The sequence below is a fragment of the Canis lupus genome, chromosome 30 (assembly GCF_003254725.2).
Source record: "Canis lupus dingo isolate Sandy chromosome 30, ASM325472v2, whole genome shotgun sequence".
Classification (NCBI taxonomy): Eukaryota; Metazoa; Chordata; class Mammalia; order Carnivora; family Canidae; genus Canis; species Canis lupus.
The window spans coordinates 10241008-10259376 of NC_064272.1; the positions used below are offsets into that span (position 1 = coordinate 10241008).

The 18369-nt window shown below is 43.7% G+C and overlaps 1 protein-coding gene across 2 annotated transcripts in view; it reads right to left on the reverse strand.

The window, feature by feature from the left end:
- The window catches only part of EPB42 (erythrocyte membrane protein band 4.2), a 20519-nt gene extending 10512 nt beyond the window's left edge, over window positions 1–10007 (reverse strand). For both annotated transcript variants that reach the window (XM_049104325.1, XM_025473028.3), the window contains exons 1-8: window positions 9859–10007; window positions 8505–8690; window positions 7452–7685; window positions 4189–4307; window positions 2639–2743; window positions 1569–1746; window positions 1052–1190; window positions 743–846 (exon numbers count right to left, since the gene is read on the reverse strand). In XM_049104325.1, the coding sequence (XP_048960282.1) occupies window positions 743–846; window positions 1052–1190; window positions 1569–1746; window positions 2639–2743; window positions 4189–4307; window positions 7452–7685; window positions 8505–8690; window positions 9859–9979 (1186 nt within the window). In that variant the 5' untranslated portion in view covers window positions 9980–10007. The remainder of the gene's footprint in view (window positions 1–742; window positions 847–1051; window positions 1191–1568; window positions 1747–2638; window positions 2744–4188; window positions 4308–7451; window positions 7686–8504; window positions 8691–9858) is intronic.
- Window positions 10008–18369: the final 8362 nt, after the last annotated feature.

Below are 18369 nucleotides of genomic sequence, written 5' to 3' on the forward strand. Positions count from 1 at the left end.
ATGACTAGATCTCTCCCTGAGTCAGAGCTTCATAACCTCAGTCCCCATCCTATATCCTATTTTCCCTCCCTGAGATCAAGGTCAGGGGTCGGCACTAGGCAGAGTTTCTGAAAGGGCATTGCAGTGGTGAAATTCACAGTTATTTAGAGACAGCACTTTTTGGTCATGGCCTGTGGCGGGAGCCCTTTCAGAAAGTGGGCAGGTAGAGCCTCAGAGGAACAGAGTACACCAGAGTTCCTTAGCCAGCTCTACTATGGATATGATGGGAATAGGTCACCTTTATTGAACACTTACTATGTGCAGGCTCTTTTATTGTTCTGCTGCTGAGAAAGGAAGAACAATCCTTTTTATGGCTCCTGAAGATTCCTTCTCTGAGCTTGAGAGTATTCTGATACTCCCTTTATCCATATCCAGAACTTTAGAAATTCTACCCTACAAGCCCCTAACCCAGCACATCCACCAGCTATCTATAGACCTTTTACCCTTCATTGAGACTCTGCTCCCTCACCTGTTGCTCTAAGATAGGGTGAGTCTCCCCAGGGCCTTGGGCCTAGATGGCTAACACCTTTGTTCCCTTGAGCCCACTGGCTTCTGCTGGATGCTATCATTCCTTCCACTTCTCCTGTTTTAGGGGAGGCAGACCCCCTTTAGACCTCCTACTGCCCCTGTTTCTGAGGGACTCCTTCAGCTTGTGCAGCTTTGCGCAGCCCAGGATGGTACTGGGCCTACCCCCAGGTTTTACCTCCTCCTCCACTGGAAACTCTTGGGTACAGAATCTGCCATCCGTCATAACCTTGGGGCAAATCAGGCCGGGTCATCCAGCATTCTGTGGAAGTCTGGAAGATCCTGAAGGTACCAAAGTAAATAATTCAAGCAGGGAAAAAGTAGTCCTGAAGAGCTGAAGACTGACCAGCAACATCCTGCCTACAAGAGTTTGGAGGCCTCCGCTCTGCTGGGGTCCCTCAGGGTGTGTGGGGCTTGCCATGAGGTTCTACCATGTGGGCTTGGAGTCTTTCCATGTCTGGGACCTCATTCTCTTTGGGCTTCTCACCAGATTCTGCCTCTTGGGCCTTCTCCATTCTGAAGGGCCTCCTCATTGTAGTATTCATCTACAAACAGGTGTCCACCAGTTCCCTGGGCTGACGTAAATGTGGTAATGACGCGGGCAGGGATTCCCAGGCATCGCAGCACTGCAAGGGAGAGGCCAGAGTCAGGGGGTGCCAGAGAGGCCTGGGTATGTATAGCTAGTGTTTTCAGTGTCTCCTCTGGGCTGGCATGGTCTTAAATGCCACCTGACACTGTGGAAAGAAGAAGGGACTGGGACCCAGGAAGGGAGGACTGACATAGGCACGAGATGCAGAAAGGCCGAGAAATGAGGTACAAAAATTTTACACAGCAGGCAGCATATACAGCAGGGCGGGCTTACAGAATATATGACAGAGGCCTGGGGCTTGCTCTACTGGGGCTAGGGCAGGGGAAGTTTCAGAGAGAAAGCCACGGGGCAACCCAGAAGGCAAGTACAGTAGCCAAAGTGACCTGTGGGTGTGGTAGGCAAGCCAGCTCTGTACCTGTGCAAGCAACTGCGGCAAACACCCAGGCCTGACTATCATACACAGGTCGCCCTTGGCCTGTGATCCACTGCCGCAGGATGGGCACACTGCCCCGGCGTTTGTACAGCAAGACCCCTTCCTGGGTGGTGTCGGTCCGTGGAGTGGGCAGGACACTCTTCTCCTTGAGACCATGCAGCTGTTTGTGGAAAGGTATGGATGTTATGTGGGGCCCAGGACAGAATAGCCTCGGGGTGGCGGAGTGTGTAAGGAGGGCTTAGAATCTTCTGGATATTCCTGGACTTCACCCTACCCACTGGATTATAAACTCTAGGGGTGGGGTCTGGGAAATGCTCCTTTTTATCTAGTCCTCTGGAAGCTGGGGTTTGTGGACTACAATGGCAAACAGAGTTCACATCAGAAGAGGGGCAAGAGAGCTGCCTCTCATTGGAGGCTAGTTTCACTGCTCCTTCACTTGCCTGACCCTGATTCCTTTGAGGTCATTTGCACTTGAGGCCTCAAGGGCCACTTATCCCAAGCTTCCTCCTCCTCACAGGTTGACCTGGTCCCTCTCCACCTCTTCAGAGGGGAGTCCAGAGGCATCAGCAGAAATGGGGAATTCATTATTCCTCTGAAAGGAGATTAAAGAACAGTGGGAAGTGCCAAACTACCTTCCCAGTCTGTATGTTCTTAGGAATAATTTAGAAATGAAACAAGCCCCTTTGGCCACTTGAGCAAACACTGGGTAAGATAGGCTGCACCCTCTCTTTCCCCTGGACCTAAGCCTGCAGGTTGGGCTGATGGGATTAGGCAAAGGAAAGAAGAGTGCCCTGAGGAAATCCAAGCCAGTTTTAGTCCTCCTGGCTTGTGTCCCAAGGGATGACACTTCCCTTTGGTGTTATCTCCCTTGTGGATGCTATCATCCTCCCTCCTCCTTCAGACTTTGTCCAGGAACTGACCCCCATACCCTGGGAGAAGGGACCATTTGTGATTTGAAGATTTCCAGGGCCATAAATGTGACCTGCTCTGGCAAGGGCTCCTGTCTCATCTCCTCCCCACTCCGGCCTCCCCTCCCTCCCTACCTCACTCACCAAAGCGCCCAAAATGTGGGCCACATGCACGGGGTTGCCCCACTTCTCCACCTGCTTGTCCAAGTTCAGTAAGCCCAGGCTGAGGTTGATGACACCACACTCAAACTGTAAGGACCACACAGGACCGTGATGAAAGGCCTCTAGGTTGGGTACTTATAACCCACCATCACCTCATCCTTCTCCCAGACTCAGATTCCACTCCTTCCTGCCTTCTTATCTCCCATGGCAGTTCTGGCTTTTCCCTTCCTTCCACCATGCCCCCTGGTCCCTGTGTCCAGGCAGTCCCATCCTTTGCCTGTTCTGTTGTCTGACTTTCCCGACAGGGAGACAGGGCATCAGTCCTTGACGACCAAAGCTGTATTGTTTCATATCTATTGTTTCCCATTTGGTGTGCTCTTACTGCTCCTGCCAGCACTGACCCACATGGGGAGGAGACCAAGGCAGCTCTTGCTCTTGAGGAACCCTCAGTTTAGGAGCAGAGAGGGACATGTAGGCACTTAGACTACAGATCTCAGCAACATGGCCGGGGCTCTAGAAGAAATGGCAACCCAAAGCAGAGGGCATAGTGGAGTCACTCTTACCTTTGGGGGCTGGGGAAAACATTCTGATGGTCATCAAAGATGGGTAGGAATTTTCTGGGGTGATATAGGAGGGAAGGTATTCTAGGCATATTCAGCCTGTTTGTTCAGGGGATGGCTTGAAGCTGGAGGTGGGTGGCTTTTGAGGAAAGGAATACAGTGGCCTGGCTATGAAGGGCCTTAGGTGCCAAGCCAGGGAATTTAGTTTTTATTCTGTAGATGGTGGGAACTTAACAGAGGGTTGATGTGCCATGGTCTTTAGGAAGATGACTCGAAGCTATGAAGGATGGTTTGACATGGCCTTGAGGAAAGAGAGGCACCACGTGGCTGTAATTGCCAAAAGAAGCCTCTCTGACACACCAGGCAGCAAGATTGTGAAAACAGGAGGATTTGGTGTGGTCCCACCATTTCTTCCATCTTGGGTCTCTGTGCCTTTCGCAGAACTCCCAACAGTGCTATGTTGGGATGGGCATTTGGAGGTTCACAACCTCTGTGGTCTGTAGGAGCCACTGTGAGGAGGGCCCAAAGAGGAATTTGTCATTTTCAGCAGAAAACAAGTGGAAGTTACTGATTTTGATGACTATGTACTTCGGATCTGGATTTGCTTATTTATTAGTAAGTTTCAGGAAGAAAGCCATCAGGCAACCCAAAAGGTGGGACAGATACTCTGTACAGTAGCCAAGATGACCTGTGTTCTTCTAACTGCTTAAGAAATAAAGGTGTTTTAATTAAGCCATTAAACAGATGTGGAGGGGAGGGAACATTTTAAGAGGTGCAATCTCTTTGAAAAATGGATCAAACTCTTGAATTCAATATGTTTATAAATAAACTTATGGCATGAATCTTTAAAAAAGAAGAAAAGAAATGACCTCATAACCTATAGCCTTTTGGACCTGCCAGTTCTGTCTGGACTGAACACTGAGGGTTATGGGGCAATCACTGGCCCCTGTCCTTCCCCAAAGGTCCCCATACCTGGCCAAAGTCCCAGGGCTCTGCCTGGAAGCAGTCAGCTGTACCCAGGTAGATGAGGCCATGCTGGTTCAACACGTACTCCCTGCGTTGAGACTCCTTCTTCAGGAACACGGCATCCTCTGGTGAAAAGCAGGCAGGGATAAGGGCCAGTGGGATGCTAGGCCCACCCTCTGCATCTAGGGCTCTGCCCTCCCTTCCCAGCTCAGGTTTGGATGCAGGCCTTCCTTCCCTTCAGCTTTGGGCCTGATAAAGACTGGGGAAGAACTCCCTTTTTTCACTGACCCCACTGGGACCCAGTGGTGCAGAGTGGGTAAAGGGGTCAGAGTCCCTGGGTTAGCCAAGGTGGCTTTCATGGTCAGCCAAATGGACAGGAACAAGCCAACCTTAAAAAGCCTACTGGTTCCCAAAAACCCACCAGAGTGCTTTTGGCCCAAGAGAATTTGGCAGCAGTCTAGGGAACTTTCCAGTGGGCCTGTTATGTCTCATAAATTCAATTTAAAAATAGTGTTTCAGGGTACCTGGCTGGCTCAGTCAGTAGAGCATGCAACTCTTGATCTTGGGGTTGTAAGTTTGAGCTCCACGTTGGGTGTAAAGATTACTTAAAAATTAAGTGTTAAAAAAATAGTGTTTCAGAAAAAACCCCGATCAAACATAGATCGACATGGTGAGCAGAAGGGAAGAGGAACGTCTGGTAAGATAGGGTGAGAGGGCACAGTGAAGCTGGGTGAAGTAGAAGCTGGAGGGGAAGCCCTGGTGGCGCCTGAGTGGGTCGAAGACTTCCACAGTCTCTCATGCCTCTCCTGCTACCTTCTTCAAAGGGTTGGGCTGGGGTTCATGAGGAGGGTGGTGGGCTTTAAGGAGGACCTCTAGGAAGCTGGGAGTAGTAGGGGGACCTGCACTGTTTACCAAGTGTCTCACACTGCACCTGTTGCTGGGTGGGGGAGGGGAGGAGGGTGCTTAGGTTTGTTCCTGGGGACTAATAAGAGAAAAGACTTTCCAGATTATCCCTCCAGCCATCTGCTGGGATGAGGGTACCCCAAACAACAGAGGGATAGGATATTAAAAATCAGGAAGCCCTGAAGAAACTGAGGGCTAAAATCACAGAACCATGTGCCTGAGGAGCCTTTGACTCCTGTCCCTCCATTTTGAGTACTCTCTATGAAATAATTTTGAACTGAGGTGCTTGGCCCCAGGCTCTGCAGCGCTCTGGGAGGTACCTTATCAGGGCACAGGTAGCATCACCTGTGGATTCCCCCCTGGGATGTGGCATCCTTTTATAAAGTTCTCTGTTTATGAATAGGATTTTCATTAGAGGATGTAAAATTTCCTCTCAAATCCAAGAGTCTCATCTCCAAGTATGCTAAAATAGGACTGAGTCTCAGATAATCCGAAAGTCTCTTAATCACCTTCCAGATAAGCAGAGCCAATAACTCACCCCTGCGCACACAGACATCTCCATATGGACTCACATAGAGAGGCCTTCCTAGGCAGGTCACCAAGTATAGAGGCAGGACTAAGAGTTCTCACTGAACTGAGCATGGTCTCAGAACAATCTTTGCTGTGTCTTTGCTTTGGCCATGAGGGCCTAGCTCTGGATGTGGGCTTGGTGTCAGCAAAGCAGGTACATTACAGCCTCAACTTTGGAGGGAGGTATGTCAAGAGCCATGGGTCCTCCCCCAGCTGAAGGGGCCCTGACTCCACATGTACCTACGTGGGGCAGGTGCACCTGAATGGGCACTGGTTCCCATCTGTTACTCTACCTGCTTATCCCCTTGGATCAAGAAATAAGAGCCTGAACGCAGGATAAGAAGGGCTATCTGAAGGAAGGGGGATTGGAGAACTCCACCGTCAGCAAGAAAAGTGGAGAGAGGGAACCCACTGGGTTTCAGATGCCACATAGGAGGAGAGTCAGGGACTGGCTGGAGGAACCCGGGAAGATTTCTTTTGCTTCCCTATGTTTCCTTTTGTCTTCCAGCTCTGCCTTATAATGAGGGCCCTTCAGGCTGGCAGTGAAAACTCCTGAAAGAAAAAGGCTCTGCTCTTGTTGTTTGGGATAGCAAGGACAGGAAAGCTGGTCAAAATTGTTTTCCATTCCCCCAAGCAATGCTTCAAGAAGTGCCAAGGATTAAGGGGTAAGGTGCTGTGTGGCAGATTTACAAAGTAAACACAGACTCAACCTTTAGAATGGGAAGGAAGAGGAGATGCCCTCCTTGTGTTCGGGGCCTGTCAACCATGTCTAATGATCTTTTCTAGATGAAATAGCCCCAACAGCCAAGGCTGAGCTTTGCCAGAGGTGGCCACTGGTTGGGCTGCGGAAGGTCACCAGACCTCAGGAAAGCCCACCCTTAGTCTACTGAGCTACAAGACACTAGTTGTTTAATTTGCTAGTTGAATATTTAGACAGGTCAACGTGGAGAGGACCCAGCAGCCTGTAGTAAGAACAGAATGTACAACTGAAGAGAAGCAGAGACAATCAAACAGGGCAGATTGACTGTGGAGCTGATCAAGCTGAAGCCCTTCCCTAGCACAGACCTTTTCGACTTGAGCTATTCAAGCTTTTGTATTCATTGTCTTAAAGAGTGTCCCCCAAATTGTATAAATAAACCTCAGGTCTCACAAAATCTGGATTTATCCTGGATGCAGACAATGAGAGCCCAGGGAGGAAACAGAAAAGCCTGTCCCTTGGGTTGCATCCATTCCTGAACCACTTTCCAATTATCAGCCCCCCTACTGTCACAATAAAGAATAGCTCTCCCAGTCTGCCTTCAGCTCAGAGCGTGATCCCAGGGTCCGGGGACGGAGTCCCACATTGGGCTCCCTGTGAGGAGCATGTTTCTCCCTCTGCCTATGTCTCTGCCTCTCTCTGTGTGTCTCATGAATAAATAAATAAAATAAAAATAAAAAAATAAAAATAAAAAATGAAATAACAACAACAACAAAATAATAGCTCTCCCAGGCTCATCTCAGGGAGTCTCTGCTCCTGTGACCAAGGTACCTGACCCAGCACCAGGGTTTGATGGTGAGATAAGCCTTTGCTTTCAGTGGGAAGCCACAGGCTGCTTCTGCCAAGGGTGAGACTAATGCAGACTCTGGGTTTGAGAGGCCATTCATCCTGGGAGCAGGTACCGTAACTGAGTACTGAGGCTCTTCTTAGAGGAAACTATCTTCTGGGGCCTGGGGTGGTCACTTCCTGCCAAAGCTGTGCCCCAGCTACTATGTCTTGAGTCCCTGTACAGCCCAGGCTGGCTCAGGTCCAAACTCACCTCGAGCCCAAGGGTTAAAGAGCAGTGTGAACTGGCCTAGGAGGAGTGGCTTCTTGCCCATGACCTGTAGCAGGAGTGAGTAGTGGCCGATGATAGCATCTGCGGGTGCAGTTACAGAGACCTTCCAGGACTGGTCATCTCTGTCTTCCACTGCTGCATTCCACCACTTCTGGTCCCCCAAACTGGAAATTGGGAATGTGGCTTGGGTCTTGTTGGCCTTGGAAGGGTACTCTCCTGCAGTCACACAGAGATGAATTGGTCATTTGGACCTTCCAGTCACAATTCAGAGTAATAAAGTCAAGTATCACAAAGTTGGAACCGTGAGAATTGGTTTTCGATGAGAATGGAAGCAACCCATCCAGTAATGGGAGGCCTAAAGCATGGTGGGAGAGCAGAAGTTCTCAGTGCTCATGGACCTACACCAAGAAAAAGTTCATACTGTATAAAATGGGCGTAGTAGTATGCCTTCTTTGTAGGGCAGATGTAAGATCTTAATGAGGTATTGCATGTGAAGCACTTGGCCCAATATCAAACATGTAGTACAAATTCAATAAATAGCAGCAATTAAATGTTATCTTAAGCCTAGATTAGTTCCATTCTGGCCTTTCTACAAAACTGATATAATTGTAGTCAAAAGAAACCTCTTAGTGATAATGATGCTCAACAACTTCTGAATCACAATAAACACTATTTAAAAAAAATATTTATTTTACCCATTTTAGAGAGAGAGCAGGGAGAAGGGTGGAGAGAGAGGGAGAGAGAGAGTATCCTCTAGTGGGCTCCCCGCTGAATGTGGAGCCCAGTGCAAGGCTTGATCCCAGGAGCTGAGATCATGACCTGAGCCAAAATCAAGAGTCGGTGGCTTAGCCAACTGAGCCACCCACGCACTCCAATAAACATTGTTTTTTTTAGGCATGTTATCTCATCTTCACCACAACCCTGTCAGGTGGACAGGACTTCTTGAGGCTCAAGTGCAGTGTGGGCCATTTGCCCCTTTGTTCCTTGAGGAGGTCCTGGAGCCCCCGAGTCCTGCCACCAAAGAGTCCCACTTACCAGTTTGTGCAATGAGGGTTACCTTCTTCAGGGTGTGTATAAATGCTTGGACTGGAGCCTGGAAGTGCAGGATGATGGTGAAGGGTTGCCCTCTCCTCACAATGAGGTGCTGGGAGCTGATGGCCTTGGTGTGGTGCTCCTCATTGTTTCTTGCTGTCTGGAAGTCGCAGGTCTTGATCCCCAGGGCTATTGTTGAAAAGAGAAATAATGGAGACTGGGTAAATGTGACAACTTAAGTAAAAGCAGAGACCCTTAGAGTCACAGTTGGACTGAAGTTCAAATCCTTGTCTCAACTTACATACTAGCTGTGCCACCTAAAGCAAGTAACTTAACCACTCTGAGCCTCAGTTTCCTCTTCCTTAGAATAATCATCCTTCCCTGCAGGTTGGAGAAATTAAATGAGTTAATGTATTAATACACTTAGCACAGTGTCAGACATGTAGGAAGTCCCATTAAATGAGACTACTACTATTATTAGTAAGAGCAGTGCTTGCTCTCACTGTTGACCTTCCTCTCTGGTTCCTATCCAAAAAATAATTAATAAAACCCACAATTTTGTTCATCCCTACTCCTTTCTTCTTCAGACACAGTCAGATAATTTTTAGAGCTGGTTTTGAAATCACTGAGCCGATTCTCCTGTTTTATGGTTGGGAAGAATGAGAGCCAGAGGTGGTAGAACCAACTCACCTGAGGTCATACTTGGCTCTTTCACCTAAAGGCTTACCAAACCCACAGCACCATGCAGGCCAGAAAACTCTCCAAGGAGGGGGGCCTGAGAGTGTTACGACAGTCTATCAGGCAGTTCTTATTTTACAGTGAGTCTTGTAAATATACTAACAGACTTATGGAGAGGCCCTTGAGCTTTCTGCATCCTCCCCTTCTCTCCCACTTAGCTTTGAGGCAATGACACCCTCATGCTTCCCCAGGGTTATCTCCTGTAAGTATCACAACCTAGGGAGAATAATCATCTTGTGATGCCATAAATCCATGTTAATGATAAGAACATAATTCCATGTTAACTGTCATCATCATTGTCACAGCTATGACCACCAGTTTGCCACCAACAACCTACTGTATTGCCACCCATAGCCATACCATTGCTGCCACCACCACAGCACCCACTACCATTCCCCAAGATAGCCCCACCAACCATCACATCTACCACCACCTACTACTGCCCTCCCACCAGAGTCACATAACGGTTATCTCTCCTACCACCAGCACCTACAACCACCCTCCACCATAGTCATACCACAATCACTTCTACCACCACCCTACTCCTATTAATAAAACATGTTATATGGAGGAGCTACTGATAGTCAAGTAAGCCCCATGGAGAAATGGCTTGGCTCACCCTGTCCCATGGCTGCAGGCTGCCCTTCTCTACTTGACCACCGGAAATGACTATCTTGAACTGTTGCTCTGTGCTGCCTCTCTGAATCTGTCCTGAGAGAAAATGATGGAGGTACTTTCATTGGCTTAAGAATATGTAAATAGTAGTTTCCTTCCACTCCTCCTACATGTTTCTTTTCTCTTGCTCCCTCCCCACTGCTATCTCCAGGGCCAGCTGCTAGGAGTTACCCTTTTTCATTTTATCTCTTGTGCCAAGCTGGAGCAGGGAGTAGAATGGGGGAGGATCTGTCAGCTAGAGAAGCTGAGATGAAACTTCTAAGCCTATTGCTCCAGTGGTCTCAAGAGACCCTCAGAGATGTTACCTGAACAACACTAAAAGACTCTGGGAGAAAAGACTCCATAAACTGGAGGCCCACATCCAACTCCAAATCTTAGGTTCTAAACATATCATCTTCAAGTTGCTAGATGTTTGTGGCTATTTTGGTAATATATATAGATAGAACTTGTGTGTCTGGGATTCATCTGTGTGAAACAGATAAGGAGGTAGAATTTGTTGGTGAAAAATAAATGTCCTAAAAGTAGAAGTCAGAGCCCCAGCTCTTCTAAGCCTGTCAGATCTTCGACACTCTTCCAGAGAAGGTTGGGAACTCCCTTGGGAGTCAGGGCCTATGTCTTCTTTTTCTACTTGTTTAGTCACTGAGGAGACAAGACACAGGAAAGGACCTCCTCTTTGACTCTCTTTGGTTTTCTAAAGCCCAGCTTTTGCTGGGGCTTCTAAGACTGCTACCGGGAGCATCCTCAGGGCTAGTTGTGCTGGCCTGCATGCAAATGGAATATCTATAGAAAGAGATAAAAAATACTACAAAGAACATTGGGTGCCTGTGAGGAGGAAAGCTGGAAAATGGGAGAGGAAGATGACTTTCTCCTATTTACACTTTTATACTTTCAAAACTTTGAACCATTGCCCATTTGAAGAATCTTATTATGTTTAAAGAAAGAAATGATGCTGCTGCCTTTTTACTCCCCCCCCACAAAAAAAAGATTCTTCATGAGAAATGAAGAGGTAAATATTTTATTATTTGAAGATGATGTGATTTTTACCTGGAACCCCGGGTCAACTAAAAAATGATTATAAAAGATAATTTAGAATGCTATTCTTAAGTTTAATGCATTCCCAATAAAAATACTAACGAGTTTCTTCTCTGAAAATAGAAAAGCTGGTTCCAAGGTTCAAAAGGAAATACCTAAAATATATAAAATATCTAAAAAGATCTAAGAAGATGTAAAGATGTTTTAGATTAAAATATCTAAGATGTATTTTACTATCTAGTAGGCCTTGTCATGCTACTTTTCTAACTTCTTATGTAGTATAACCACGGTTCCTAGATATTAAAACATAGTATAACATCACTGCACTTGAAAAAGCACATTGACCAAAATGTACTCATTAAATATGGGCTAAATGTGGTACTTTGAATCAGGAGGAAAGATAAGGATTCATTAATAAATGGTTTGGGGAGTAAACTAGCTTGCAAAATAAAATTGGTTTCCTACCTTTCACCATACACAAAAATAAATTCCAAATGGGTCAAAACTATATGTAAAAACTTAAATCCTAAAAGTACTAGAATGAAAGATAAGAGACTTATTTTTAAGTCAGCATGGGGAAGGCCTTTTGAAATATTACACAAACCTGAGAAGCCATAAAGGAAAAATAGGTAAATTTTATTCCTTAATTTTTTTTTTTACTTGGAAAAACCCATAAAGTTAGAAGATATACAACAAATTGAGAGTGATGTTTGGAACTTGTAACACAAAGTGTTACTTTCCTTAATGTAGATGGTATCTGCAAATCAATACGTAAAGAACAACAAATGAATTTTTAAAAAATGGGTGAAGGATATGATGGACAATTCACAGAAAAGAAAATTCAAATGTTTCTTAAATACATGAAAATATGTTCAGCCTCATTCAATAGAAATGCAAAATAAAATTACCCTGGGATATCATTTCTTTCACCTATCAGATTGTCAAAGATAAAGTAGTTTGATTACTTTCTGAGTTAGTGATAGTGTAGGAAAAGAGTTACTCTCTTATAGTCCTAATAGGAATGTAAATTGGCATAGCTTTCTTTCTTTCTTTTCTTTCTTCCTTTCTTTCCTTCCACATTTTATTTATTATTGGAGAGAGAGAGAGAGCCCAAGCCAGAGGAAGGGCAGAGAAAGGGAGAAGCAGACTCCCCACTGAGCAGGGAGCCTGATACGGGGATCCATCTCAGGACCCTGGGATCATGACCTGAGCCAAAGGCAGATGCTTAACCAACTGAGCCACCCAGGCACCCCTATATTGATATAGCTTTCTAAGGGAAATTAAGTAATATTTACCCAAATCTTAAATGTCTATACTTTTTTTTTTAATTTTAAGAACCCATTTATTTTGTATAATAACACAAAGCCCATCAAAAGTGATAAAGTATAAAGAATTGGTACATAATTTCCAGGCTGTTGATAGTACCAAGGGTATATAAAGGAAGCAGGAAAATTAACAACTTCTAAATATTTGTTGTCTTCATTTTACATATATGAACATTTTGAAATCTTGTTCTTCAGATTTTCATTGGAATATCATGATTAGACTTTCCATTTGTGGAAATGTTCAACTGCACAAAAGTAGAACTCATTTAGGAATTTAAAAAAATACATATATTTATCATTATTCAGAATATTGAGTGGATCATATGTCTAAAACCTATTAGGTTGCCATGATTTAGGCCAGTCAACATATCCCATTGCTTTGGTTAGGAATGAGGTTGAATTTAAACAAAACACATGGCTTTATATGAAAGAATGAGTTGAGTTGATTGATTGATTCAAGAACAGCTGTAATTCTTCCCAGGAGGAATGGGAATATATGCTGGATAGCAAAACAACACTTAATATATTTTAACCCCAGTTTATTTGGAAGATCCCTAAGTGATTCTGATGTGCTTAAATGAGATATGATTCTTTTTTTTTAATTTGTACTCCAGTATTTTATTTAATACGTGAAGTCTTTCAAAATGATTTTCCATTCAGTTAAAACCCATATATATTATAGCATTTTACACCTAATTATAGAGTTATGTTAACATTTAATTTAAGTGCTCATTGTCAATCTTTTGTACTGTTTGTTGTGATGTTCTTTCACCTATATCCAATGCCAAGCATCCACAACTATCCGAATAATCATGATGTCTTCTGCGTTTTAGTAAATGATAGAAACATAGAGATCAATATGGCTGCAGAATCAGAAGAACATTATTGTCCTTACAGTGGCTGTCAGTGGCATACTTAATACCAAGGAGCATGGTTTTAGTCACACACACTTTTACCCCTGTATATACATTGTTCAATCCATTTCAGTTTCCTCCCAGCAATTGCCATGCCTCACCAAACAATAACATACATCTGATGTCACATTGGATGAGCATTCTCAGGAAGGACTAATGGAGTATACCAAATCCAGCCAACGATAATTGTTTCAAGAAAGGGGTTTTTCAGAAGTTTCATCCATTGATTCCAAGGGCCCTGGTAGATATCAAACAGCACGGAAAATTCCCCATCTGAATCAAGGCATCTTGATTGATGACTTAGTAAATGATGCCTATGTGGGAGAATCTGAGTTTTCCCTACCAGCATTCAAAGGAGGGGGGGAATTCACACGGTTATTTGAGAAACCTGTATTCATGGAAATGCAATACATTATAATCTATCAAACATATTTACTGAAGTCTTACTATGAGGGTTACTGTACTACCATCATAGAACAAGAGAAAACTGTGAAAACAGGAAACAGGGAGAACTAGAAACAGGCCTAAAAGCCAAAGCAGGTCAACTCCATGTCACTCTCCTTTAAAGAGGTGATTCATATTAATTCATGTTCTCAATCCATGATTGTTCTTTAAGCCTACCCTATCAGGGGCACCAGCCTGGCTCAGTCTGCCAAACATGCAACTATTGATCTTGGGGTTGTAGTTTTGAGCTCCATGTTGGTTGTAGACATTGCTTTAAAAATCTTTTTTTTAATAAATTTATTTTTTATTGGTGTTCAATTTACCAACATACAGAATAACACCCAGTGCTCATCCCATCAAGTGCCCCCCTCAGTGCCCGTCACCCATTTACCCCCACCACCCCTCCCTCCTCCCCTTCCACCACCCCTAGTTCGTTTCCCAGAGTTAGGAGTCTTTATGTTCTGTCTCCCTTTCTGGTATTTCCCACACATTTCTTCTCCCTTCCCTTATATTCCCTTTCACTATTATTTATATTCCCCAAATGAATGAGAACATATGTTTGTCCTTCTCCGATTGACTTACTTCACTCAGCATAATACCCTCCAGTTTCATCCACGTTGAAGCAAATGGTGGGTATTTGTCGTTTCTAATGGCTGAGGAATATTCCATTGTATACATAAACCACAGCTTCTTTATCCATTCATCTTTCGATGGACACCGAGGCTCCTTCCACAGTTTGGCTGTTGTGGACATTGCTGCTAGAAACATCGGGGTGCGGGTGTCCCGGCGTTTCATTGCATCTGAATCTTTGGGGTAAATCCCCAACAGTGCAATTGCTGGGTCATAGGGCAGATCTATTTTTAACTCTTTGAGGAACCTCCACACAGTTTTCCAGAGTGGCTGCACCAGTTCACATTCCCACCAACAGTGTAAGAGGGTTCCCTTTTCTCTGCATCCTGTCCAACATTTGTGGTTTCCTGCCTTGTTAATTTTCCCCATTCTCACTGGTGTGAGGTGGTATCTCATTGTGGTTTGTATTTCCCTGATGGCAAGTGATGCAGAGCATTTTCTCATGTGCATGTTGGCCATGTCTATGTCTTCCTCTGTGAGATTTCTCTTCATGTCTTTTGCCCATTTAATGATTGGATTGTTTGTTTCTTTGGTGTTGAGTTGAGGAAGACACAAAGAGATGGAAAAATATTCCATGCTCATGGATTGGCAGAATTAATAGTGTGAAAATGTCAATCTTACCCAGGGCAATTTACACGTTTAATGCAATCCCTATCAAAATACCATGGACTTTCTTCAGAGAGTTAGAACAAATTATTTTAAGATTTGTGTGGAATCAGAAAAGACCCCGAATAGCCAGGGGAAATTTAAAAAAGAAAACCATAGCTGGGGGCATCACAATGCCAGATTTCAGGTTGTACTACAAAGCTGTGGTCATCAAGACAGTGTGGTACTGGCACAAAAACAGACACATAGATCAATGGAACAGAATAGAGAACCCAGAAGTTGACCCTGAACTTTATGGTCAACTAATATTTGACAAAGGAGGAAAGACTATCTGCTGGAAAAAAGACAGTCTCTCCAATAAATCGTGCTGGGAAAATTGGACATCCACATGCAGAACAATGAAACTAGACCACTCTCTTTCACCATACACAAAGATAAACTCAAAATGGATGAAAGATCTAAATGTGAGACAAGATTCCATCAAAATCCTAGAGGACAACACAGGCAACACCCTTTTTGAACTCGGCCACAGTAACTTCTTGCAAGATACATCCACGAAGGCAAAAGAAACAAAAGCAAAAATGAACTATTGGGACTTCATCAAGATAAGAAGCTTTTGCACAGCAAAGGATACAGTCAACAAAACTAAAAGACAACCTACAGAATGGGAGAAGATATTTGCAAATGACCTATCAGATAAAGGGCTAGTTTCCAAGATCTATAAAGAACTTATTAAACTCAACACCAAAGAAACAAACAATCCAATCATGAAATGAGATATGATTCTAATAGTGTTTCTATGCAAGGAGCATCCTATATATTGATAAAAAGAGAACATCTTTATACCACAATATTATTTCATTAAAAACTAAGTCATAAAGAAAAGAAATCTACTCAATATTCTGAATAATGTCTATACTTTTGAATCAGCCATTTCACTTCTCGATATTCTAATGCAAATAACCAAACATGTAAAATGAAATTTATACAAGTATATCCATTGTACTGGTAGTTACAATAGCAAAATATCAGAAACTACATAAATGTCCAGAAATAAGGGACTAAATAGATATATTATGGGACATGCATTCAATAGAAAACTATGCAAATGTGAAAAAGAATGAAGTAGCCTTACATAAGCTGATATGGAACAATCTCCAAACTATATCATTAAATGGAACAAGTAAGGTACAGAACAGTGTGAACAGTATGCTACCTTTGTATAAGGAGTGTGGAGGGAGAATATATATGAATTTGTTTGTGTTTGCATAGAATATTTCTGGGAAGTTATGGCTTCTGTGTAGGGAAATTCAGTGACTGGGTATATGGCTCTTTTTTTCTGTATATCCTTTAGTATCTTTATACCATGACAATATAGTGTTATTATTTGAAAAATAACAAAAACTTGCAAGAGAAAGAAAGGCTGACTAAGGGGCATCTGGGTGGCTCAGTTGGTTAAGTGACTGCCTTTAGCTCAGGTCATGATCTCAGGGTCCTGGGATAGAGCCCCGTATAAGGTCTCCCTGCTCAGTGGGGAGCCTGCTCCTCCCTCTCTCTCTGCCTCTCCCCGCAGCTTGTGTGCGGCTCTCTCTCTGTCTCTCTCTGTCTCTTTCTGTGTCTCTGTCTCTCCCTCTTAAATGAATAGATATTAAAAGAAAAGGCTAACCAGAAGACTGTTTTCTCCACTGTGAGCCTCTGACCTATGGGAGGGCAATGGGGGAGTTGTGGTCTGGTATTCCTTTTGGGGTTTGTTTCACTTTTGGTACTGGCAAAGACAATCTTCTCTTTCCTGATGTAATTCCCAGGGAGCTCCACAAATACTCACTTATGGGCAGTATTTCAGCTGGGGCACTTTTGCAGGAGCCCATAATGAGACACAGACTGCTGTGTTTTGACTAACTGGGAAAAGGAGAGATGCAAGGAAGTTGGAGGGACAAGTGGCCAGAAAGTTCTGTCCTGCTTTCCACTGCATCCACACCTTTCAATGTCCCAGCCTCCGCCAGAAAAACTAGCTAGTGTGTACGCAGGAAGGATTCATTAATTCATTTGTGACACAAATCTTAATTGAGCACTATTATGCATCAGGAATTGTAATAGGCATTAGTAATGGAGTAATACATTAGATAGATGTGTCCTTGCCATCGAGGAGCTTATATTCTGGCAGGGGAAACAGTATCAAGTGCTTACACTATTAATTATCTGCTTGCTATTGTGATAACAAGCTCTGAGTTCTTGGACCTAGGTGTAGAAGTCAGGGAAGGTTTTCTAAAGGAATAGCTAAGCTGAGACACTAGAAAGAAAGGTAGGCAATGGGGCAAGGGTGGGCTGGGATGGGAGGATCAAGAACAGCATGTGTAAAGACCTTCAGGGAGCAACTGAAGGAAGGTCATGAGACTGGAGCACAGATTGTGATGAGGAGAGGTAAAGTAAGGGCTAAATCTTGCAGAGTTGAGTTAAGGATTTTAAATTTTATCTTCAGAGTTCTGGAAAGCTATTGAATGGGACTTTAAACAAGGGAGAAACAATCACACAAGCATTTTTAAAATACTACACTGGCTAAAATTGAGAAAATTATTTAAAGGAAGCCAAAGTGAAAAAGAGAGGACTAGTAAGAGAGTGCCATAATGATTCAAGCGAGAGATGATGGTGGGTGGCTTGGTCAGGGGAGTGATGGTGAAGATAAAGGTGGTCATATTTGACAGAAATGCAGGAAGTTAAATTGACAAGACATGCTAAAGGTTAGGATATCGGGGGCAAAGAAGAAAAGATATTCAGCATGACTCCCAGGTTTAAATAAACTAATTATGCTGGTACCTTGCTTTACAAAGCATTTTCACATACATCATCTCATCTGATCTGAACTTCAATTGTATGAACTAAGTGAGGGATCATTATTCCTGATTTATGGGTGAGAAAACAAGTCTAGAGAGTAAACATGTTTATTTTAATGAACTAATGAGTAAACCAATTAACATTCTGCCTCCTTCCAGAAAGAATTTAAGACAACTAACAATAAAACATGATGTTTCAGAAGGGTATATATTGGAGTGCCTGGCTGGCTCAGTCGATAGAGCATATGACTCTTGATCTTAGGGTCATGAGTTCAAGCCGCACATTGGCAGAGTGTAATTTTTTTTTAAAAGAGCATATATTAAAATGATGCAAAAGATGAACAATGAATAGTGATGGAGGTAAAACAGCAAAAATGAGCCTAAAAATGCACATTATAACCTACCTATAAACATGGTGTCCATACACTAGAAATTTAATTCTAAGCCTCCCAGGATCAGATGCTTTCTCAAGATCTCACAGTTTTTGGTACAGACTGGACTCAGATCTAGGTCAGGTCCAGTTCAGATCCACCTCAGGTCCCATACATTTGACTTCATTATTAGCCTGTACTTGAAACTATCACTAGGAAGGTCTCTCTATTCAATCTTCTTTTAAAATCTCTCAAGAACTTCTGCTTCTAGATAGAATATCTAGCTTGATATTATCACCCCC